Source organism: Tenrec ecaudatus, chromosome X, assembly GCF_050624435.1.
Source record: "Tenrec ecaudatus isolate mTenEca1 chromosome X, mTenEca1.hap1, whole genome shotgun sequence".
Taxonomy (NCBI): domain Eukaryota; kingdom Metazoa; phylum Chordata; class Mammalia; order Afrosoricida; family Tenrecidae; genus Tenrec; species Tenrec ecaudatus.
Genome location: NC_134548.1, coordinates 3,630,973 through 3,654,463, shown reverse-complemented (window position 1 = coordinate 3,654,463; position 23,491 = coordinate 3,630,973). Strand labels below are relative to the sequence as shown.

The window sequence follows — 23,491 nt, the reverse complement described above, 5'->3', positions numbered from 1 at the left end:
ATTTAGGGGGGAACCAACAGAATGTCTTTACCTGCTTCCATGGCATCAACTATGTTCTCTGGTGGAATACCTTTCTCCTTAACCATCTCCACAAACCTGTCGTAGTCTTCCTTGGAAACATCCTTGGTTTTTGCTGTACATCAAGGAATGGAAGGCAAGAAGAAGAAGTATTTTCAACATGACAGCGTGTGGCTAGTGGGTCTTCTGTAGGTAATATTTGGTTGAGTCCAAATAGTTAGCATAGCATTATTCTGTGTTTTCTTGGGAGGAGACCTGGAAGCTCTAACGAAGATAAGCAGGCCGCTAAATGTCAGGACTGCCATTGGACACCAGCTGTCGTATAGAGTCGCTGTGAGCCCAGCTCAACTCGAAGACGTGTCTTTGCTTGTTTAGCTTTGCTGAGAAAACTAAAGAGTCCAGGGTCCCTACATGGATTTTGTCTCTGGTGAATCCCCTCTGACCAATGTTGAAGGGCGTGAAGAGCCTTGATAACTTACAAAGAGTACTGAAAACTCAATTATGGCAGTTGTAATCATGTTAAAATATAATCCCTGATTGTGGTATCACTCTTTTAACCCACTTTAATTTTGTTCTAGTTTTTAAGATTTCTTGGTTGTTGTTTTCATCGATTGAGATTTTCTTTTTCTTCGCTCATTTAGATATTGTTGTATTTTTGTGTTGTTGATGGTTTTATTTGGGTGAATTTTGCAATGTATGAAGTCCAGGATAGGCAAATTTGGATTATTGGCTAATCGGGAATATGGACGGGAGTTTGGAGGGAAGTGGAGAACTAGCAATACATTCAAGAAGGTAGAAAATGATCTGCAATTGAACGCGGCGATGAGTCCACAACCCTTTTGATACGACCTAAGAGGGGACCAATATGCTATGTGAATTAGACCTCCATAAAACTCCTGGGAGAAAAAAGAGCCCTGAGAAGGTTGGAAGGGGGATCTCAACCTCAGGATCATCTTGTCAAGCGCCCGAGCAGCTGCTCAGGAGCAGGATGAAGCGGTGGCAGCTGTCAAGATGGACAGCGTCTGTAAACACAGAAACAAAGCGACTCAATCCTATCAGGTCACTGTTCACCCAATGGTTGGATCAAGGGCAATGAGTTTGGTGTGTTTGCTTATGTCATTAGGTGTGTGGAGGAAATCAAGGCGCCCGGGGGGTGCTATCTGGTATGAGTTGGGTTTTCAACCTACAGATCAGCAACTCAACCCCTCCAGCTTCTCCAAGTGGCAAAGACGGAGCTGTCTGCTCCCATCGAGATGTTCACTCTCAGAAACCAAACCCAGGGTTGCTATGAGCTGGGACGGGCTGGGTGGCAATGAACTTGGTTTCCAGTTCTGGGTGTTCTTATCTTGTCAACACAGAATGGGGACTCTGACTGACTTAAGAGCCCCACGAAATACAAGAGCCCGTGTGGCATGGCAATCAGAATACAACCAGGACAACACAAGCCCACTTGGGAAACACCACACCGAATCTGTGACCATACCGTAGGAGGGTCTATTGCTCAACAGGTTCAAATTTATCTGTTATGGATGGAAAATGCACGTTGTCAATGCTAAGCCCCATCCCGGAGATTACAGGCATGCAAGATCTCCGTTCTCTGATTGAGGCTGTGTGAGTAGACAGTATGCCTTCAGTCAATCTCTTGAGATATTCAACAAGTAGCAAGGACACAGAGCTTGCCAGAGAGTAGACAGATGCTGTGTGACGATTCGCAAGGAATCTAGAACTCGGAGAGAGAGCTTTCTCATACAGCCATTGTGGCTGGGGTTGGGACCATCAAGTCACTTCTGACTTCTATTTGTATTACGTTGCAACAATGGGGGAAAAGGTCAACAAACAAACAAAAAACAGAGTAAAAAGAGCTAACCAAAATTAATCAGAAATGGGCCCAAGGACCACATCACGATCAACTGAGTAAAGCTGGGAGTTTTCAGAGTTTTCATTTTGCTTGGACCCATGTCCATGCTCCTGGACGCAGTAGCCCGGAAATCGGAGTCCTTAGACCACTGGTCCAGACCGCTTTAAGTGCAGTTGAAGACGCATGCCTCTTTCAGGGCCAGGCTACTCCTGCCTCAACCGTTCAAGGCATTTTCTAGAGTTACACACACATTTGAAAGCTGGGTAGGAAACAAGGAGGACTGAAGATCAGATTCACTTAAATGATCGTCCTGACCTGTCAAATCCAGTCTCGTAGCTCCCCAAACATTGAGAAAACAACTTCCTGCTCCTGAAAGCCACCTGTTGGGATTTTCTGGTACAGCGGTGCTGGGGCACTAAGAGGGTGACCGTCCGTGACTCTGTGGCGTTGGCCCACAGAGAACGCGATGGGTTGTGTGTGATCACTGAGACAGTGAGATAAAAACTTGTGGGGTGGGGTGGGGGTGATGCACCGAGCAGCAAGCTCAAGTATGATGTGGTAGAAGCTGCCTCGTGCTGCAACTGACTCTTCACAACCTTCTTTTATGGTTCTCAGTTGATGTTGGGAAAAACTCATGGGCTGGGAGGCTGACATGATTGACACGGAGAATACAATTCGCTCCATCTATTGGAACAGAAGCTTAAATTCCCTCTCACTCGAGGGACTTAGCCGGCACTGGTAATGTCACAGGTACTACCTCAACACTTATTGGATCTTAGGGCTGGGAGTTCACATTTTAAACCATTTTCTAACACTGTTTTTCACCATCTCTAAGAGATCATTTCTCACCCCATAAACCCAAGGACTCAGTGTGTTTCATGGAGTCCTGACACCCATGGGTATTTCTCTTATTTCTATAGATACACGGTGCCGCCAAATACGGAGAATTACACAGAGGGGCTCATGGGATACATACTTAATAATTTAACCATTTTTGTCCTTCTTCCGTCTTTACCCTGGTTGTCGTCAACTACCATGATAGATTTCTTCTCGTGATGGAAAAACTGGTATGTGTTCTCTCCATAATCTGTGAAAGTCAGAAGTCGGCATGTTAGACCTCTTGATAAGCAAGGACCCCACATTTCTAGTCCCCTGCTGCGATGTAGGGTGACCCCTCCTGTGTCACAGGACCATCACCATCTTGCTGGCCTGGCTCAGAAACTTTTAGCCTCCGGTTTGAGGGCTGGGTCTCACTCATCACCACCCCCATAAGCTGGAAGGGACGCCTGTGTCTCCAGTGGTGTCTGAGTACCACCAGAGCATGGCCACTATGGGGTATCCTGGGGAGGGTTCTGACTCACAGCCACCACGCGTGAGACCACAGGACCCCCCAACAAGGTGCCCAGTGCTGTCATTTGCAGATCAGATTGCCACAACTTTGTCCCTCTGAACATTGGTGGGAGCAAACTCATAACTTTCTGTTTGCAGTCGGCTGTTTAACCACTGTACCTCCCGGGTTCCTCTGCGACGGCACAGGTTTGGAGATGACAGCAGAGTTTCAAGAATGAGAGGAAGCCTACTGTAGGTTGAGTGGTGTGACGGAGTCGGATCATGCACGCAGGATACACTGTCAAGGTCGATTGTTCTCACCGTGGAATTAAGGGGAGTCAATTGTGAAGGACAGTTATTATTCAGAACAAAAACATATGATCTATTTGATAGGCAGGTTATGGTCTATCAAATGGGTTATGGTCATATTGTTGGTGGACAGAGAGATGGATCATTTTATAAATCAATGGTCAGATGGATACAGTGATAGATTAACGAAGCATGGATGAGTGGATGGTTGGATCAATATATGTATGGATGAATGGATGTAAGATGTATGAACAGATGAGTTGACAAACAGATAGGTAGGTAGGTTGATAATGGATGAATATTAATTTGAAGCCTTGATGGGCGGATGAATGAATGGATGGATGTGGACAGGCAGAATCACTTGAATGGCCTTAACTCATGGTGGGACCATGTAAAACAGGGTGAGCTATGAGTTGGCCCTGTGCCATCATCACGATTTGACAATAAGGTCAAGTCCATCCTTGCTGAATTTTCCCAATCTATTCCGCCCAGGGTTTCCCTCAAAGATCACTGCGCCTCGACTTCATCCGAAAGAGGTCTTCCTCCAGCTCTCCACCACTCTTCACAACGTCAGCCTGTGGGACAACGTTCTCTGGGAGGGCAAACAGTTCCCACTGACTGGTTTGCAGAAGGTGCTCAGAGGACCTTCCTATCTGCTCTGCCTCAAACTGGAAGGTCGGCTGCAACCTGCCCAACACGGGTGGCCCTGCTGGGGTTGGAAATAACGATGGCAAATCTCTCGGCATGACAGCAGCAGGAAAGCCACCCCAGGAGGACACAGTGACAGATTGTGGAAGAAACATACACTTAAGAATATTCTACAGCACGGAAGGCAATCGACTCCCAACTGAAAACTTCCTGGCTGTGTTGCTACTCTTCACCCTGATCTGTCCCTCGGTGCTTTGGGGCCTGTTGAATCTGTGTGCTCTCTATTGTGCACAGGATACACCACGGTGGCTTTTAATGTCTATTCTCAACTCACTGTTGATGGGCATCGGACTGGGACCTTGCCATGGGCCACAGTGGGAGGATTTGTCCTCAGAAACTAGCAGACACTGTGGCTGAGACTCGGTGCCTTCTTTAGTTGCAACGATGAGTGGGCTCAGCTGCTTAACTTAAGTTTCCTCGTTTAAGTACATTCACAGGCACCTCCGAAGAAATGCCTGGTGAGCTCCTTCCAAACAAAGCAGAGCAAAAAGCCACAGAACATCCTACGGAGTGCAGTTCTAGTGGTCACCGCTTGGGGGCGCCAGCAGTGGGACTCAACTGCACTGCAAATGGCGTGGTATGATTCCACGCACAGGAGTCATAGTGTGTTACAGAGGAGTAACACTGAGACCAAAAGGTTGGGAGTTCCAGTCCACCCAGAGGCTCTGCAGAGGAAGTGGGGGCAACCTACTTCAGGACGGAAATATAAAATAAAAATCAGCCATTGGAAACCTTTTCCACTGCACTGAAACTCATGAAGAAACCCGGATGCTGAGTCATCTGGAAAAATACTGGTCTGCAGAGCTGACATCTGGACACGCATAGTGTGAAACTGACCTCACATTGAAGACAAAAAGCAAGGATGGGGAGATCCTCCCGGTTCTTTGGGGTACATCTGCAATAAGGAGCAGGGGCTGTGAGAATTCCAGACCTCTGCAGTGAAGATACTCACAACCAGTTCTGAACACTCCCTGTTGGGGGTTTTCTCCCACTACTGAAATCAGCCGGCATCCACGGGGAGTCCTTCAGGAGAAACAAGGAAACCATCACAGAATTCCTAAGTGTGCATTCCCTTCCCAACACACTCTTCCCTCCTTTCTCTTTTTCTAAACGATTTTGTTGGATGGTGCGTTACTGAGAATACAAACAGAACATACATAAACTCAAGTGATTTCCACGCGTGGGACCGTTATGCCCCCCAACCCCCACTCCCCGCAGAGTTGTCCTTCTCTTATGAGACCAGAACCACTTCCCCCGACGCATCTGGTCAAAACTTTTCAGTCCCTGGGGTCAGTCTGCTGCCGTCTAGACAATTCTTAAAGAAGTACAATTCTCAGAGCAGACATTTGTTATCAGTTCAGCTAAACATCAGTCCTTTCAAGAAGACTCCAAGTGATACTTTGCTCTAAGGATTAAGGCGTAAAGATTGGTTCAAGTCAATAATTTCCAGGGGTTATCCACTCTGCATGCCTCCAGTAAATCTGGATCCTATCAGAGGTGACTCTGAAATTTGTTCCTGAGGGTTGAGCAGGAGCGGCAAATGGGGGAGCCAATGAAGTAAAAGAATTGACGTGGAAATCTCAAGGGAGGGCTTAAGAAGAAAAAAATAACGTTCTAATGAGAACGGAAAAGAACCCGACTTAGAAGCCCCAAAATCAAGAACATGCTCAACTGAAACGGAAACACAGAAGAGAAAGTTCAGGCCCAGAGTTGCCTCACTGAAGGAAACCGTGGGAAAAATATCAAGTGCTGCAGAATCACAGCAAAAACACATGGATAAAAGCGACAAGAGTCATGGCTCCAAAATGAACGGGTTGGCATCCATTTGTTTCAAGAGAGCTTATGAGATCAAGAGCAGATGGTACTGAAAGAATTAGTCCACAGTCCAGCGAAGGCATAATTGAAAAAGGAGCAGGCAGGAACGGGCAGACTACCAGTCCCAATGTTTAAAGAAGCACAAGCAGCACTGGAAGGCATTTGGAAGACCTCGAGCTAACCAAATGAACGGGATCCAAATACATGCTGATGTCAAAGAACCAGGGACCCAACGGAATGGGGAAATCAACTACCAGAATCCCCAATATCACATGCAAGTAAGGGTTGTTGCTGCTTAAGGTCCTTCAGAAGCAACACTGCATCCACAGGGAGCTGACCACAGTTCTCACCAGATTCACAGATGTGGAATGAGTCATGCCACTGCTGGCAGCAACAGAGAATCCCAGGGAGGTGTTTGCTTGTGGGGCATTGGCTATGCTCAGGCTTTGCACAGTGTGTAACACAAAGTAGGACAATACTCAAGGGCTGACAACTCCAGGACACTTGATGGTGTTCATGCAGAACTCATATGTGCACCCAGAAAGAGTCCTTAAATAGAACCTCAGCATACCAGGACTTTGAGATTACAAAAGCTGCATATCCCTTCACCCTACGTCCTCCATCAGCACGCGGAGCAAAGATTCTCAACAGCTGGAGTGCATGAAGAACATGGCACTGGCATAGGAGGAAGCTTCAGCAACACTCAGGTGGCACAAATGAAGATGACTGGGGCACTCGAAGCTCAAAGATGCTTGCCTTCAGCGAGGATTCAGCAATGCATAACAAGTCAACTTGGAGAAAACCCAAATTCTCAAAAGCAGATCCACAGACAACCTCAAGGGACACGATTTCCTCTTTCTTTCATCCACAGGAGTACGGAAGCAGCTGCGAGGTGGCATCATGAGCTGTCTTGGTTAGGTTGTCTGCACAAGACCTCTTGAGCAGGGTGATGAGGAAAGGGAGAACGATCAAGGCTAAAGACCACCTGGCCTAACCCACGGTATTTTCAATCTTCTGTGCAATGTTGAGACCAGATACACTTTCATCACTACATTTTTCCTGGGTCATGTTTAGGGAGATTTCGCTTACTTGACATAAAACATGGCTGTTATGTAGTCGCCTCCTTGAGAAACAGTGAGGTTACGGAGGTATCCATGAAGCGGCCCACCCACCGCAATCTTCTCCTTGTCACTCGCTGCTGCATACGTGTTGTACCATATCCCTGTCATCTGCAAGGTTTTCATAAGAAACGTGAGTCTTCTAATCCACCCACTTCAGAAGGAAACCAGGTCTGATTACCATCACCTGGAGCTCAGAGTGCCTCTTGAGAGAGCAACCACAGAGCCACCCAACACCAAGGGATTCAAGTCCAAAGGAAGCAGAAGCAAAGCCGTGGTCACGGAGTTGGCTCTGATGCCTGACGACCCCACGGGGTCACTGAGTCTCTTCACTATGAGACAAACCCACAACCCAACCCACTGACACTGAGGAGCAGCTGACTCTCGGCAACCCATTATAGGACCTCTGAGACGCTCTATCTTCCTGGGAGCAGACAGCCCTTTTTCTCCCTGAGACAAGCAGAGTGGGGAATTATGAAGAGCTGTCAGAAAGCAGCATGGCTTTAGGGACACACACATGGGTAGACCAAACCGCATATAGACTCTGATATAACCTCATCTACACGAGAAGTCAAACACACACACACACACATTCTCAACTTCTGCTTTGTACCTCAGGTACCAATTTATTCTCCAACTGTGTTTCCAATTTGGCATAAACCAGACCAAGGACCAGCGTCAAGAGCAGGGTCTTCATGCTGCAGGTGATCGTTGGTCCCTTCCTGACAGGAGCTCAGGTCAGATCGCAGGTGAGACGCTCTGAACATGACCGCACCTTTATATCATTTCTGCTGATGTTCGTCAGCCAGAGGCAGTGCCTCAGAGGCAGTGTCTTCATAACATCCTGCTTGGCAGGTGAGTCGGTCCCTTGCCTTAGGGATGTGCACTTATGATGCTATCTTCTGAGAAGGTTCAGGTCAGATGGGAAATGGACCTTGCGGGGGACAGCAGGAAGAGGACACGATGGAAACAATGTGTCAAGGGGAGTCACGGGCCACCCTCACCATCGTGGTTGTTTGATTCCGTTTACAGTCACAGAGTTCCTCCATCTCGTGCACGTCCTCCTCTCTTTAAATGACCCTAAAAGCTACCATGAACTATGTCCTTCTGTAGGGACTGGTCTCCCCCGAGGACATGCCTGATGTACGTGAGACCAAGTTTCGTTCTGTGGGATTCTAAGGCGCATTCTGACCATATTTCTTCCAAGACATATTTATGTCGTCTTCTGGTAGTCCATGTAAACTCAACTCCAGTGCTACCTCATTGACTCACCGCAGGTGGAGGGCATGAACTGAAACACAGGGAGCTGCCCGTGGCTTTACCAATTTAAAGGCAGCCTTGACTTCAATAGCCCTCAGACGTTGGTCAAGAGTGCAGGAGTCCTGGAAGTTCAACCCGCAGTGGCCCCTGACTGACAGGCTTTCAATGGCACTTCCTGGAGTTTCCAACTTTCTGCTTGCCAGAGGTCAAGTGTCAGGTATCGCTCTGAAGGGGTATCTACGCAGACATGAACCTACCACCTCTGGTTACCAGCCAAGGATCTGAAACCTGTTGTTCCAGGCCATCGGGTGGCTTCCAATGCTTAGCCGCCCTGTGCACCACGGAAGGACACCCTGTCAGGTCCTGAGCCATCCTCACCATGGTTCCTCAACGTGAGCCCATTGTGGTAGCCACTGTGTCTGTCCGGTTCCTGTGCTGGGGTGGCTTGTATGCTGCGGGGCTGCTGGAGGCTCTGTCACTGGCAGTTGAAGCGCTGGGAGGTTCAAGGGGACAGCTTCCAGAGTAAAGACAGAATGTGCAGGTGGATGCAGCTGTCCACTCCGTAGGGAGTAGCTGCTGAAAACCTCAAGCTCGTTCCTACAAATGAACTGACATCTGCCAGGAAGAGCAACTGGACAGAAGTGGACGAGAAGGCAGGTGCACAAGACCTCTGGAACGTGACACAGGGCTACTATGACCCTGTGAGGGCAATGGTGCATCTGACCAAGTACACGATCTGTTCATGGGATTCGCATGTGTGAAGGCTGAGCAATGACTATGTCAACCCAGAGAGGATGCCTTTGAATTACGATGTAGGCAAGGAATAGGAACTATGCCAGGGACTCCCGTCAAGGAGTCATGGTGATGATGCACTGAGCACCACATTCGGCTGCCGGCCATAACCCACCAGCTTTTCCACTGGAGAAGGTCGAGGCTATGTGCCCCAGAAAAGATTTACAGCCTCAGAAACCCACAGGGCCAGATGTGCTCCTGTCCAGAGGCTCCGCATGAGTCAGAATCGATACTATGGCCAGTGTGCTCCTCAGACGTGATGTTGGTGAGAGTTGATGTCACGTGTTGTGCACATCCTCTTCTGGGGAAACCAGCCAGGAGTCAAAATTGGCGGAGTGGCAGTGTGTTTGGCTTGGTAAGAGAGGGATAGCATGTCAGGCAACGTAGAGGGTTGGTGAGAAAGAGAGGCTCATCCCTTCATGCAGTGGGGTATCTTTGAGGCTACAGCGACAGGTTCACACATAATAAGGGGCTCCGAGGTCTCACTGCACTGGGCAGTGTTGCCCTGATCCTGTGCACAGAGCTGGCTAATTGGCCCCCCACAAGGCAGATGGAAAAGATATCTTCACTGTTTCAGGTTGTCCGGAGCTTTGTGAAATCGAACTTCCATGCATAGTGTTAGAATTGACTTCATTCTTCCTCCAAACTGCCAGGAAAGTCAACTGGACACCCAAGGTCAGAAGGGCCACAAGGAAGAGACAAACAATGCACAGTGCAGTGTAGCCTCGAGGAAACACTTATTTTTCCTCTAGTTCAGTGGTTCTCCACCTTCCTCATGCCGTGACCCTTCGTACATTTTCTCATATGGTGGAGGACCCCCAACCATTAAATTACCTTCGTTGCTACTTCATCACTGTCATTTTGCTGCTGTTATGGATCGGGCGACCCCTGTGAAAGGGCCGTTCGACACACACCCCTCCCCCACAGGAGTCGCGACCAACAGATTTGGAACCACTGTTCTACTTCTTTAATCCTTCCACCCTACACCACTATCATGAACCAAATACTATCTTACAAATCAGGCTGGACCAGAACACATATACTGGTTCAGCAAAGAGCTCTCTGCTCTTTTCTTAACCATGCTCCTCTCCATACCCCAGTTAATGGTGCAGTTGATTCATGAAGTCCAGTCAAAGTGCCTCAGGGAATCCTTGGGATCCGAAGGGTTTCCTCTGCTAATCTGAAGGGTGCTGGATCACCAGGTCTTTTTTCTTCAAGGGAGACTTGAACCTCCAATTTTCAGTCAGCAGCTGATCTAGGTTAACATGTTAGCCTGGGTACATAACAGAAACAAATCCACAGAAACTCTTATGTATAAGAAGGAGTTTTATATAAAGGGGAAGTGCACATTTAGAAAGCATCCCAACCCAGTGCTGTCCAAGCCCATAAGTCCAACACAAGCCCATATATCTGACACCAATCTACAAAGTCCTCCATCTCACAAAACACACACAATTACGCCGACTGCAGGTGGAAAGCAGAATCACTGAGTGTGTGAACATCTCTGGGCTGGCATGGGTCTCCATGCGGCTGCTCCAGCACCCAGAGCTCCATCAAGGTAGTTCCATGCAGCTTCTCCTCAGGGATGTCTTGCAGGAAGTGAGCCTTGCCAGTTGAAGGAGGGAACTGGCTAAAGCAGCTGCACCCTGGTCTGATCATCAGAGTAGGAGACCTGAGAACTAGAAAGGTGAGGCTCACCTAGCCATTTATCTCTCGGCTCTTCAATTACTCCCATGTGTTCATTGGCCAGGTTGACTCAATAAACTTTAATAACTTCAGTAACCCCTGTACCACCCCATAACCAAGACAGATGGCATCCAGGTAATTCAGTCACAACCGCCACAAACGTGTGGAAAGTGCAGTGTGTTCCCATGGTTACTTAGGTTGGTGTATAATCTCCAAGTCTTTCTTCTGAGGGCTTCTGGGTGGGTGTGAACCTCCACCATTTCCTTTGTCATCAAAGTAGCCAATGCCTTGCCCATTCTCCTCTGTCCAACTCTCTACACAGCTTCGCATCATTCACGATTCAGAAGGTCAGTTTCTCTCATCAGACAATTTCCCAACACCTGAAGTCCAGAACCATGAGGCAAATCTGTGTGTGTGTGTGTGGGGGGAAGTGTTTCAGGAGAGTGGCCGTTCCAACTCACACCAGGAATCCAAAGCATCCATGGGGCCATCTGTGGCCATCAGGTTTACAACATGGGACGTGTTACGAAGCAATTCTCCTCCACCCTGTGGGGTGGCTATGACGGAGAATCAGGTACATAGGAAGCCCTGCAGTTTTCTTTCTGACTCTGGAGATTTATGAGGGTAGCTAGGAAGTTACCAAACAGGAATAATTCCGAAGTTCTTTTGTCTGCAATGCCCCTTCTCTGTCACTCTGGAGAACATGCCTCGCGCTGCTCCTCAGCTTCTGGGCAGTGCGGTCCCTCAGTCTTGCCTGGCTCTTGGGTCCGGGAAGCCTGTTCCTCCCAGTGTCACGGCTGCTCCTCTGCTCTGTCTCATGGTCTTGGTGCCTTGGCCTCCATCACCTCCCTTCAGTCAGGGGTCTCACAGGGGCTCCTCTGACAGCTCTTCTTTCTTGGCGGTCACGGGTTCTCTCTGTGATTCTGAAATCACTTTCGGAACCCTCACAGAGCCAAGGAGGCTCCACGGGATCTTTAAATCATGTAACTTTAGCCAATTGACCCCTACAGCTCCTACTTTCAGGGACACAGAGAGCATTCTTCCCCCTTTGTCTCCTAATTCCGGGTCCGTGCACGTTTTGTTACAATATTTTACCTTTCCTCCAACTGTTCTTTGAACTTTACTGTGCATGCATTCAAGTTGCTTTAGCTTTTTAATTTTATGAAAAGATTACTTTATTACTTTATTACTATAAAAGATTACTTTATTACTTTATTACTATAATGGATAGCTTTGGAGACCCTGTGAGGCAGTTCTCCTCTGTCCTATGGGATTGACACGTCAGTGGGTTTGATCTGGTTTCCTTTAGGTTAGAATTGTCCCGCCGGGACTTCCGATATCAGTGGCTCATGGTAAAACATTCTGAGGCCGGTGTTTTTCATGGTCTGTGATCCTATCAGCACACCTGGCTACGGTCTAGTCATGGTTTTATCTCTTACCTCTACTGCCCTTTTGATTTTCTGAGTCTTGACATGAAGGGGACCGTTGCCATTGCAGTTGGAGTGGCTGGCTGTGCACACCTGAAGGTCTGTGGTTTGAACCTGTCGGTGTCTGTAAGAATTCACCCTAACCGCTTTAGCGTGCAATTTCTCAAGATCGTCATGGGATTAGCCAACAACATGTCAGTGGACTCCGATTAAAACACTAAGTCGTCCTCTAAGAGACGGAGCGGTGCCAACCCATCAGGACCCTTGTGAGAATGGGATGGGCAGTCAGGACAAATAGGATGACCTTCAATTACTTAGTGGACGTCGGGGGTAGGCACACACCTACCATCGTCACAAAGAGGGAATCTCATCAGTTCCTGGTCATTCTCACTCCCCTCCCACGTCTGTAAGATGCAGCCCATCGTTGATAGGAGCTGTGAAGGTGGCTTCTTGGGGTCTCAGACTGCCGCCATCTCAGATGACCAGCATCTGAATCAAGGGCCTAGGGAACAGGTCCAATCCCTGTCCTGGCCTTTGGGCGATGCAATGCCTGGCTGCAGGGGTCCACACACATTGGAAACTCTGCAAGGGAAATACATGGCATTCAGTTTCCATCAAAATCACTGACCAGGAAACCTGTGGGGACAGCTGTCCTCTCAGGACAAGCTCCACCATGAGTCTGCATCAACTCAACAGCAATGCACTTTTCTTTCTCTTGTTCGGTAATTACCAAAACAAAAAAAAATTATTTGACTTTCCATAAGCTTTCTAGTACCTGGAAAGCCTTCGGGAGCTTTTGGAGATCAACAAACAAAGACAGGACTGAACTAGATATGCCATCTTAGTGACACGAAGAGCAGCTTCCAGAAACAAAGCAGCCATTGTCTTGCCCTCTGTTTACCTTCTGGTTCAGGCGCTTGTGTCCACATTTCTGATGGATGAGTATGCACCTGTTCTTTGTCCTCAGTTCCAGGGTGTCACTGCTCTACCGAAAAGTGGACCTTGGCCAAGTGCTTGGCTTCTAACGCAGATATTGGTGGGTGGAGCCCAGGGGACAACCCCCTGGGAGAGAAAGACCATGACATCTCCTTTCGTAAAGACTGACAACCCTGGGACTCTGCGGACAGTTCCCTGTCCTGCTGTGCCCTTCCGACTTGGACTCCACAAGACACAGGGCTGAGTGAGTTTTGAGTTTTTTGGCTTCAGTTCAGGTCTCAGAGATTGTGTCCTCATCGATTGGTGCTGACCCCACGGTACAGGATTATCCATTCTCCCACACCATTTCTGGGTTCCTCGAGCGAGGGTGGCATGACAGCAGGATGGTTACTTACGACACTCTGTGGGGTCGTACACAGCTCTTCTCTCATGCCCTGCACATGCTCAGGAAGGCAGTTCTTCTAAATGGATTTGGGGGCAGACACCTGATCGCACAGCCTCATCCCTGAACAGAATGGCCCCCCATGATGATTTAGACACCTCACGTCCTCTCTCCTTAACACATCTGTCAATTCATTCTCCAGCCTGATGTAAATTTGTCTCCTGGAGGTCATCCATTAGAGGACAGACAGACATGTCTCCATAACTGGATTGCAAGTGGGCATTTGTTGGGGGTCATAACCTACCCTTTCTCTGCACTGTAAGGCAAGAGTAATGTACCTGAGAGCTCCAACTGTGTAACTTTATATTTGCATTTATTTACATATTTTAAAACATTTTACTATGAGATCTTACACCTCTGGCAACAATCCACACATCAATTTTATTGATCACATTTTTACATCCTTGGACATTTATGTTCTATTGAGACCTTGGTGACCGCTCCGCTTTTCCTCCACCTTCCACCACCCTTGTGACCCATGAATAAATTAAAAGTTATTATTATTTTCATACCTTATACGCACTACCATCTACCTCCCCTACAGTTTCTGGCGTGCATCCTCTGAGGGGTAAGTGGGAGTGCAGGGATGCGGGTCTGTGTTGATCCAGGAGCTCAGTTTCTTTCGTCGTCTGTAAATCTACAGACACCGCAGAAGGCGTGAGTGGAGACTAATGAAGTCCCATGGAGAAGGGGACCTGTTTCCTTAGAGCAGCGGTTCTGAGCCTGTGGACCGAGAGCCCTCTGTGGGTCAAACGAGCCTTTTACAGGGGTCATGCCTGATTCATCACAGGTGCAAAATGACAGGGATAGAGTAGCAATGAAAATAACTTTAGGATTGGGGGGGGGCTCCCCACCATGAGGCAATGTATCAAAGAGTCACAGCATTAGGAAGGTGGAGAACCCATAAGATGGAATGACACAATGCCTGAAACTCTGGACTAACATGAAGAACTAGCCGTGTGAATGGCACAGGGCTAGTGCTGATGCCTTCTGTTACACACAGAATCACTGTGGGTCGGAACCGACTGACAGCCCCAAACAACATCTGTATGACAATGGATTGTGGGCCATGGTCACGGGACCAAAGGTAATAACTTATTCCAGTGGCTGATTAACTCTTGTCTGGAAGCCAAAGAAACACAAGGGACTCATATCTCCATATGAAGCCATGTTGTAGGAGCTTTACACAGGGAAGACATCTCTGGATCTGCATGAATGGCTCAGAGGAGACACTGAGAAGACAGTGACAAGTGCAGTATCTCCTTCCCACCAGAGGTCAGAAACACAGACAACACTCCAGGTCCCACAGAGGGATGCCAAGACGATGACCACCAGCAAGTCCCTCACTGGCTTTGAGGCAAAAGTGACCCCAAAGACCAGGGTTTTCCTCCTCAGAGTCGGCACTTCCAACACTCGATCTCTCTCAGGATTCACGGAGCAGACATTGCTGCTCTTTCACAAGAAACCTGGGGGAACAGATCTTGTGCTAAAAGGGTTTTTGTTTTGTTTTGTTAGAGAAATAGAGTGGAAAAAATGAACTGCAAACAGTCTACATGTCCTTAAAGAATTGCCAACCAGGATGTTTACGATTGCTGTTTCGCGAAGATGTCTTCGGGAACCCCATGATAAAGAGTCACATGGAAATACAGGAGGCATAATAGGAGGGAAGAATACACAACCTCTACAGCAGGTTACCTTCTACTGGCTCTTCAGAAGGCAAGTGAACAACACAGCAAGATGAAGACTCTACTCCTGATGCTGGGACTCGCCCTCACCTGCGCTGCCCTGGACACTCTGCCTAAAGAAAAACTCTCAGTGGTAATGAGGAAATCCCAGCACAGAGGGGTCTTCTTTTATGCATGTGCATGTAGCTTTGAGGGATTGTATTGGTGTTTCCAAATGTGTGCACCTGGGTCTACACCTGTAAGTCCCCAAAGCACAGTCTTTTGATTTATTGGGTAATGATAAGTTTCTATGACCAAGCCCCACGAGAGAATGCTGATGCAGGACACCTTGATGCCTTGCTTGGCAGAAATATGCTCCATATGATTTTGCGTGGCTGGTTTTTCAGAAGCAGGTAACTGGAACTTTCTGGTGGGGTCTCTTCTGGGCAGAGTCTGTCCGGCAACTCTCTGGTTTGAATGGAGTGCTGAAACACGGACACCATCAGCAACATGCTGTGTTTCCACTTTCTCCCTCTGTACTTCACATGAAATAACACAGTGGATGTGAGTTGGAACCACAAACAACATCAAGGGCATGCTGCATTTCTACCTGTCTCCCTCTGTACTTGCCCTAGAAATACACACTGGATGTCAGGTGGAAATAGTAGATGATGTCACTGTGTAATCTCCTGCAGGGATTTCTCACTTACATTTCCTATCTTGCCATTGTGTTTGATGTTATTGTTGTTAAATGCTTTTTATCTTAAACACATGCACTTTTGTTCTTATGCAACTGTGTGGCATTCTTCTTGAAGACGTTCAAGAAAAAGACAGTCCCGTGCCAATATTTCTCACGAATGTTACTTTTAGATCAGAGAAAATTATAAACCACTCTACATTGCCTCCACCAACCCAAACAAGACAAAGGACGGTGGAGATTCCAGTGTTTTCATCCGTGAGTTTGTGCGTCTCCCGCTAGATGGACTCATCAGATTAGGATTCTATATCAAGTAAGTAAACATTTCATGGAATGAAAATGAATACAGCAACCTGGTTACCAAGAGAGAATCCACCTTCCTTGGTTGGAGAGAAATCTCAGGGCTCTGGGTGGTGGCCTTTGAACAGTCTCTAGAGGTGGAGATTTAGGAGCCAAAGTCTGGTATATGAAACCCAGGATTGGTGTACATAGAGAGACAGCAAATAGAATTTTGGTTTGGGGAGGAGGAGTTTACAGTACTGGTGGTGGTCAGGAGAAAGGAAGATGAAATCTTGTAGTCCATGTAGACAAAGAGTGTTTGGATATGGATCGTGGGACCAATTGTCCAAATCTGATTGACATGGTAGAACTATGGAATGCTACAGTGCGTGCCTTAAATTAAAAAGTAATAGAGAGCCACACCTCCAAGGAAGCATCATCCGGCTGTGACCTGCTTCATAGCAGGAATTCCACCTTGGATGTCACATGTCCATGTTGACGTAAAATCACATAAACACACTGTGGAAACGCTTTCATTTCCCAGAGGGTAACTGATAATGTGATTGGTATTTTGCACACTTTTGGTAAAAACTCAAGTCAGGAAGAAATAAGTAGAAATATTTTTGGCTCCTTTGGAATCCTCGTTCAGATTCAGAAACATGTTGGAATATGGTTGGGGTTTCTAAAGGAAAGTTAAGATGAGGGGCAGAGAGGGCAGTGATGTTTGGGGATTGTGGCAGTCTGGTAAGAATGAGTGAATTAAACCTGGGATAGCACAGGTGTGGAATGCATTTGAAGGGGAAATGAGTTTTCAAGTTAGGGAGCAAGAAGAGGGGAAAGAAGGATTGTGTTCTGAATTACTCAGGTATTTTAAAAAGAAATACTTTAACACTTCAGTGTTCAAGAAGTGGGGGGAAGGGTGTTCCAGGGCGCTGTAGACAGGAAGCAGGGTGATGGCATCATAAGGTCAGAGTTCTCAGAAAGGAGGAGGAAGCGATAACGCTGAAGAGGATTTTCTGCTGTGGATATGGTTTGAACTCAGCATCTCCAGACCACCAACAGGTGCCAATGGAAGTTGGCAGTCGGCTACATTCTGTGCTTCCTTCTGATCATGCACCTTCTGGGAACTCTTGGGCACAGGATGCATTCAAATACCAAATAACAGACAGTTTTTGAAATTCTGTAAGTAAACAATAACGAGTTCTTAAATCTGACATAGAAAAGAGATCTAAAGAGAAAAGATTTTGGACTTGGGTTGGGGTATGTAACGAGCTAGGTTTTCAATTTGACATTAACTCCTGAAATATTTGAGTGCAGAACTTTGTCTTTATCTTTCTCTGTATCTCTTTCTCTTTGTGTGAATCACGCGTGCATCCAAGCGTGCGCGCGCGCATGCACACACACACACACACACACACACACACACACACACAGATTTTGAATGATGAAAGGAAACCAGCATTGAAAACATCATGAACAAAGGCGCTGGGACAATGGGTAAGGTGCCTATGGTTCCACATCTAGCCGAGAGTCATATAACCTTCCAGTAGAATAATCATATGTTGCCAGCAATTCCTTTTGCTTAAATTAGAAAAAAAATGAACAGGGTATCATTTTCCTTATCATGTTGAGAATGCATGCTTCCTACTGTTTTTAACTCCTCCGTACATGTGGACACATGCTTTCAAGCAACTTTACTGAGATTCAATTTTCTTCCCACGAGAATAATTGTCCGAGATTCACATTTCAGTGGTGACAAATGTCTGGCCCCTGTAAGCAACATCGCACTGAACACGCATCAGTGTGTCTGTAGCTAAGAGAGGAAGGTGGTAATCGTCCTGACAAACACCCATCCTTGGAGTCACTGGTGACTGTGATCAGGGTGTGACTCCGCGGTTCTACAGTTGTCACATGATGAACAGGCCCGCAGAGTCGCACCTTGTTTGATTTCACTCAGTCTTACTGCATTTCACCAGTTGCATTATATTCCAAATGGAAGGTCTTTGGAAAGTGCCTCGAGTAAAGTGTACACATGCTGTTTTGTAGACAAGGGGGCTATGCGGACATTGTTGATGCATGCAAGGCCAGACATGAAATCCTAGTCATCCAGTTATGTATTGAATGATTTTATTACATTTACCAATTCAATTGAAAAATTTTTTTCTGTTCTAGCTTTAAAGAACTATGCCTTCCCTATTATGAATATGTATCGAGAAAAGGAAGCAATGAATTTGTTAATATTGGTAAGTACCAGAGTGTTCTCTGGGATAGGCGCTTGTTGAGATTCAATTGAGGGCCAAACTTTCTCACATGGAATCTGGAGATACAAATTTTGCTTCTGCTAACCATCAGAGGTAAAACCAAGTAGAATCCGCTGAATTTTCCAAGCATTTTAATTTGTTACGCAAGGAGATAAATGATATTACATTAAAAGCCCCTTGAAACTTTGAATATAACCAGGAGAAACTAAAAACAAATGCTTAGAATATTTCATGTCAGTCATGGGCAGATGGCAAGGTTCTGTGCCCTTTAAAAATAACCTAAAAGACTACAGTCTGATGGATCCAGTTTGAGTATCGATACGAAGGCCATCTTGTCAAGAGCAGAGATTTTTAAAGCAATCCCAGCCAATCATTTAAGGTATAAGTTGATTCCCATAAGACATGGAATCTATGTCATTCTCCATCGCCCTTTCTCCAAGTCAGATATCGTTAAAAATCAGGTGTTGGTTGAGATTTCTTCCCCTCATTTTGTCTGATTGTTTGATTATTTTTGCTTAATGTTTTAATGGTCATGAAGAACATTATGCATTTTCAATGGCTCAGACTCTAAATCTTTGATGAAAGTTGAGTAGCAGCTCTGTGAAATGGAAATAAGCGAACAATGAAATTATGTGCCCCAGTGGTTGCTTTACAAATCAATTTTATCTCCTCTGTGTAACCGTTATCTCTTATATAAGCTCTCACTGAAATCTTCAACAGCCACTGTGTATCACTCTACAGATCAGCCCATCAACAGGAAACCAACCTACTGCCATTGAGTCATCTCTGACTCATAGTGACCCTGTATAAGATGTCAGAGTCTTTGTAAATCTTTCTAAGAGCAGACAGCCTCATTCTTCTCATGAGTGCCTGAGTGGCTAGAACCACCAACCTTGCCATTCAGAGAACAAAGCTCACTTAGCATCACCATCTTGGCTTCTCAGACACTGATGTGCTTATCAATAAATGTACATGAGACGGCTTTTAAAAGTGGGCAGAGGAAAAGTCCATGAGATTTCGATTTCATTTTTTTTCACTGTCTTTTCAAGTCCCGTCCTCAATGTGGTGGTGGTAGTTCGGCTTCACTAAGTTGATTCTGATTCTTCATCACAACTCTGTGACAAACGGTGGGAATCCCCGTAGGCTTGTAGAGACCGTCCCTTTGCGTGCTTAGTCCTAGCAATGCCAGAAACAATATAGGCATATTTCTTGCTCATTATTTATTTTCTTCCCAGGTCCATTCAACAATAGTGTGAAATTTATTCATATCCTGAGAAAAATTTTCATAGTACTGGACAAGAGGGTAGATAAATTTGGAGGATTTACCAAAACGGCAGAACTTCTGGGTAAGAATCAGCTCCACCCCTGAAAGGAGGAATCAACATCTCCCCGATCAGGGATTCTAGTCACAACGGGCAGGGTGCGATATCACATGGTCGTTCATGCATAAGGACCCCACTTGAGTTTCCAACCTCCTTGCCAACTCGTGGAGATCAATCCGTGTGTTCCACTTCCACTGACCTTAGGGTGGTTTTCAGAGGATGGTGTTTTGGAAGTTGATCACCAGGCCTCTGTGCCAGGACCCCTCTGGGAGCACTGAACCACCAACGGTCCTGATGGCATCCACGTGGATTGTCCATTTGCTCACCTTTGATTCAAAAAGCATTCCAATTCCCATGGAGTCAACTGCAGCCCCAGGTCCCCTCGTGAGGGCCAGGGAGAACTGTGACCCTTAGGATGTTTCAGAATGCATGACCTTTCAGCAGCAGAAAGTCAAGCCATGCTCCCAAGGCGTCCCCAGCCAACATCCACAACAACCACCAAAAGCAGACCCACTGCCATTGTCATGAGGTCGATTCCTACTCCCAGCAGCCAGATGGACATAGCACCTTAACCATTTACATGATCCATGGATTATGTGGACACGCCAAAGGTGGTGTTTTACTGTAGCCCCCGAAAGCCTGCCTCATCTGTATAGTCACAATGTCTCATGGAAACTTCCCACTCTTTATATGCCGATTTTCAGCAAGAAGCACTTCTGTGCCCCAGGAAGACTTTGACAACTTCTTGGATGTTCTCAAAGAAGAGCAGATTCCTGAGGAAAACCTAATCCATGTCATCAAACGAGGTAACTCAGCCACACTTTGCCCTGCGTTTCTAATTGACCTGGCAGGTATGCACAATTTCAGGTAACACATCAATCTCACTTACATCCTCTCTTTGTAAATCATTTGCTATGAGCTAGAGTGTTTACACAGAATCCTCAGTGTCATTAGTGTCGGGTGCTGACCTTTTCCCCTTGTCTTTTTTGTTCTTTTTCTCAAGACAATTGTCCTAAGAATTTTCCAAAGTTGCCAGGAACCCTTCCTATAACACAGACATTTTGAGGGTAAGTTACCATGACCAGTGTCCTTTTCTGCCCTTCCCATCCAGGTAAGGATCTCCCACAGGGATTTCACATGGGCTGTAGGTGCAGAGGTGGGTAAGGGTCGGGATGCTAGGCAGAAGATTAGCACTTGGCAACCATGTCCTGCTCCATGGGAGGAAGGGGAGGTTGCTGCTCCCACAGAGTTCCAGCCTCAGAGACCCACAGTGGAGGCTCCAGTCTGGCCTGTAGGTTCCTGGAGGAGTCAGCACCAATTGAATGACAGAGGTTATGGTCTGGGGTTTGGTAATCGTTCTTCAGGAACTGCTTGATTCTTGATTCTCCAAAAGTATGCACCCAGATGACATTTCCTCATTGATGGTCCCCCTGCCATCGATTCAATCCGGAATCTTGTTATTGTTGTGGATAGATGCCACCACGTTGTCCCTGACTCACCGTGACACAATGCACAGCACAAGGACACACTGACCAGTTCTGTACCGTCCTCACGATTGCATTTTTTAAAGTCTGAGCCCATCGTTGCAGCTACTTTGTCAGTCTTTCTGGTGCACGGTCCTCTTTTATTCTGACCCTCTACTTTGTCAGGCAGGAAGTCCTTCCCCAGAAAATGATCCGTCTGTAGAACACATCACAGCAGCCCTAGAGCGGGTTTCCACAGGGTAAATCTTCAGGGCAACAGACAGTCTCTTTTTGACCTCGAAACAGCTGGTGTGTGTGAATCCTGAGTCTTGCACTGAGTTCAAAATGACTCACCCCACCTCGACTCCACTTTCTGCCTATAACTTGTTGCTGTGAATTCTATTACAAACCTACGGACCCCGCAAAATATACGTAAAAATGCCAGAGAACCTCTTTGTCTACTTACATAAGCTAAGTGTCCCATCTCTCTTACCGAGGGACTGGTTGGTTCAAGTAGCTGACACTTTAGTTCCCAGAAGACAACGTATCCATGTACTACCAGGATCTCTTCTTCTATTTTGTTTCCCTTAAAAAAAAAAACAGAACAAAGCATAAACATAGTTTTTCAGGTCATGATGTTTTAGGTCAGGGAGTTAAGTTCATTCCCAAGGCCAAGACTTCTGGAATCATGAAATCCCTGCTTCTACCATCTCCACAGCCTTGGAATCATTCCATGTGGACATTCACCTGTCTTAGAGACAGACTTTATTAATTTCCAAGTAAGAAAGTATCAAACTCTTCTACCTGACAGATACTCAACTCTAGACACCTGACTACTCTTGAGACTCTTTTAAGATCAGCATGACTCAACACCATGTCCTGGTTTTTCTCCCCCCCCCCCCCCCCACAAGGTACCTGGATGGACAGTCACAGACACAGCTTCCTCGTGGAATCAGAATCATTAGTAGGAAGAGCTCCCTCTGCGTTTCTCTGCAGCTCATGTTCTTCTCAGAGAAGACAGGTTCCCTCCCTCACCTAATCTTTCTCAGTGTCCCCTCCTCTATGTGCGGTTTATCTAGATCATTAAATTGTTCAAACAAAATTATTTACTGTGTACAGGGTTCTTGTTTGTCCTTGCAGAGAAGGGATTCAACTTGAGGCTCAGTAGATATTCACTTTCAATAGAATTCTCTAGGCAGGCATGTATGTAACTGGTGTAAGGAGTGGCCCATGGGAGACAAGGTTGGATTGAGATGGAGAAAGAATTCAGAGAACCAGCCAGCTCAATGGCCTGAAGGGTCTAAACCAGCCTTGGGAAATATTTACTGTACAGATGTGAGGTTGTACACACCTGCCTCCTAAATCTCAATAGAGTAACATATTCATCACGGGGTGTTAAACACCTGGCCAACTGATCAGAGTCGATTAGAGAGCAGCCTACGACAGTTCTCACTGTAATCAGATTCCCTCTCTGTTCTTACAGCTCTCATGTATGAAATAACACGGGAGTCTGTGATCGTCTAGTACAGGATCAGTAGGGAACAATGATGAGACAACATCACAGGCCTCAGTCCAAACCAGAACTCCACACCCATTGCCTTCTAGCTAATTCTGACTCACAGGAACACCCTGGGACAGAGATGACGTGTCCATGAGGGTGGGAAACGCATCCAATCATTACATGAGGAAGAGAAGTGTTTGTTTGGAAATTGCTGATTTCATCCCTAAAAAGACTACATTATGTTTGCAAGTGATATGCTCCTAGACATTGAACCTTGTCAATGACTCAACAGGAACGCCAATGAAACCAATAGAAGGATCCAGCAAACCAGAGGACACAGAGTCAACCTTCAAAAAACAGTTGGACTCCTGACACCACAGGTCTGCAGTGAGCACCTGGAGAGCCACGTGGGGACCTTTGAACCCTGCGTGTGGCTGTGAATTACAACTGAAAGACATCAACGGGTATTATTCACATAATAGTGATTTCATTTGTTTGTAAATGATCATTGTCAAATTGTTGGAAGGGACACACTTGACTCTTCCATCTACGAAGTTTCCCAAACCTACTCTCTACCAGAAGAGGATGCTGGGGGAACGAATTTCA

General features: G+C 46.6%; 1 protein-coding gene and 1 long non-coding RNA gene across 2 annotated transcripts in view; one reads left to right on the top strand and one right to left on the bottom strand.

Annotated features, from left to right (window-relative positions):
• Positions 1-23,491, bottom strand: part of LOC142434431 (odorant-binding protein-like) — a 62,770-nt gene that overhangs the window by 17,520 nt on the left and 21,759 nt on the right. The window contains exons 2-3 of the mRNA XM_075539150.1: positions 2,853-2,963; positions 32-133 (exon numbers count right to left, since the gene is read on the bottom strand). Of these exons, the coding sequence (XP_075395265.1) occupies positions 32-133; positions 2,853-2,913 (163 nt within the window). The 5' untranslated portion in view covers positions 2,914-2,963. The remainder of the gene's footprint in view (positions 1-31; positions 134-2,852; positions 2,964-23,491) is intronic.
• LOC142433019 (uncharacterized) lies at positions 19,834-22,476 on the top strand. The gene is made up of 4 exons (XR_012781066.1): positions 19,834-19,945; positions 20,626-20,727; positions 20,925-20,988; positions 22,296-22,476. It is a non-coding gene; the product is annotated as an uncharacterized LOC142433019 (long non-coding RNA).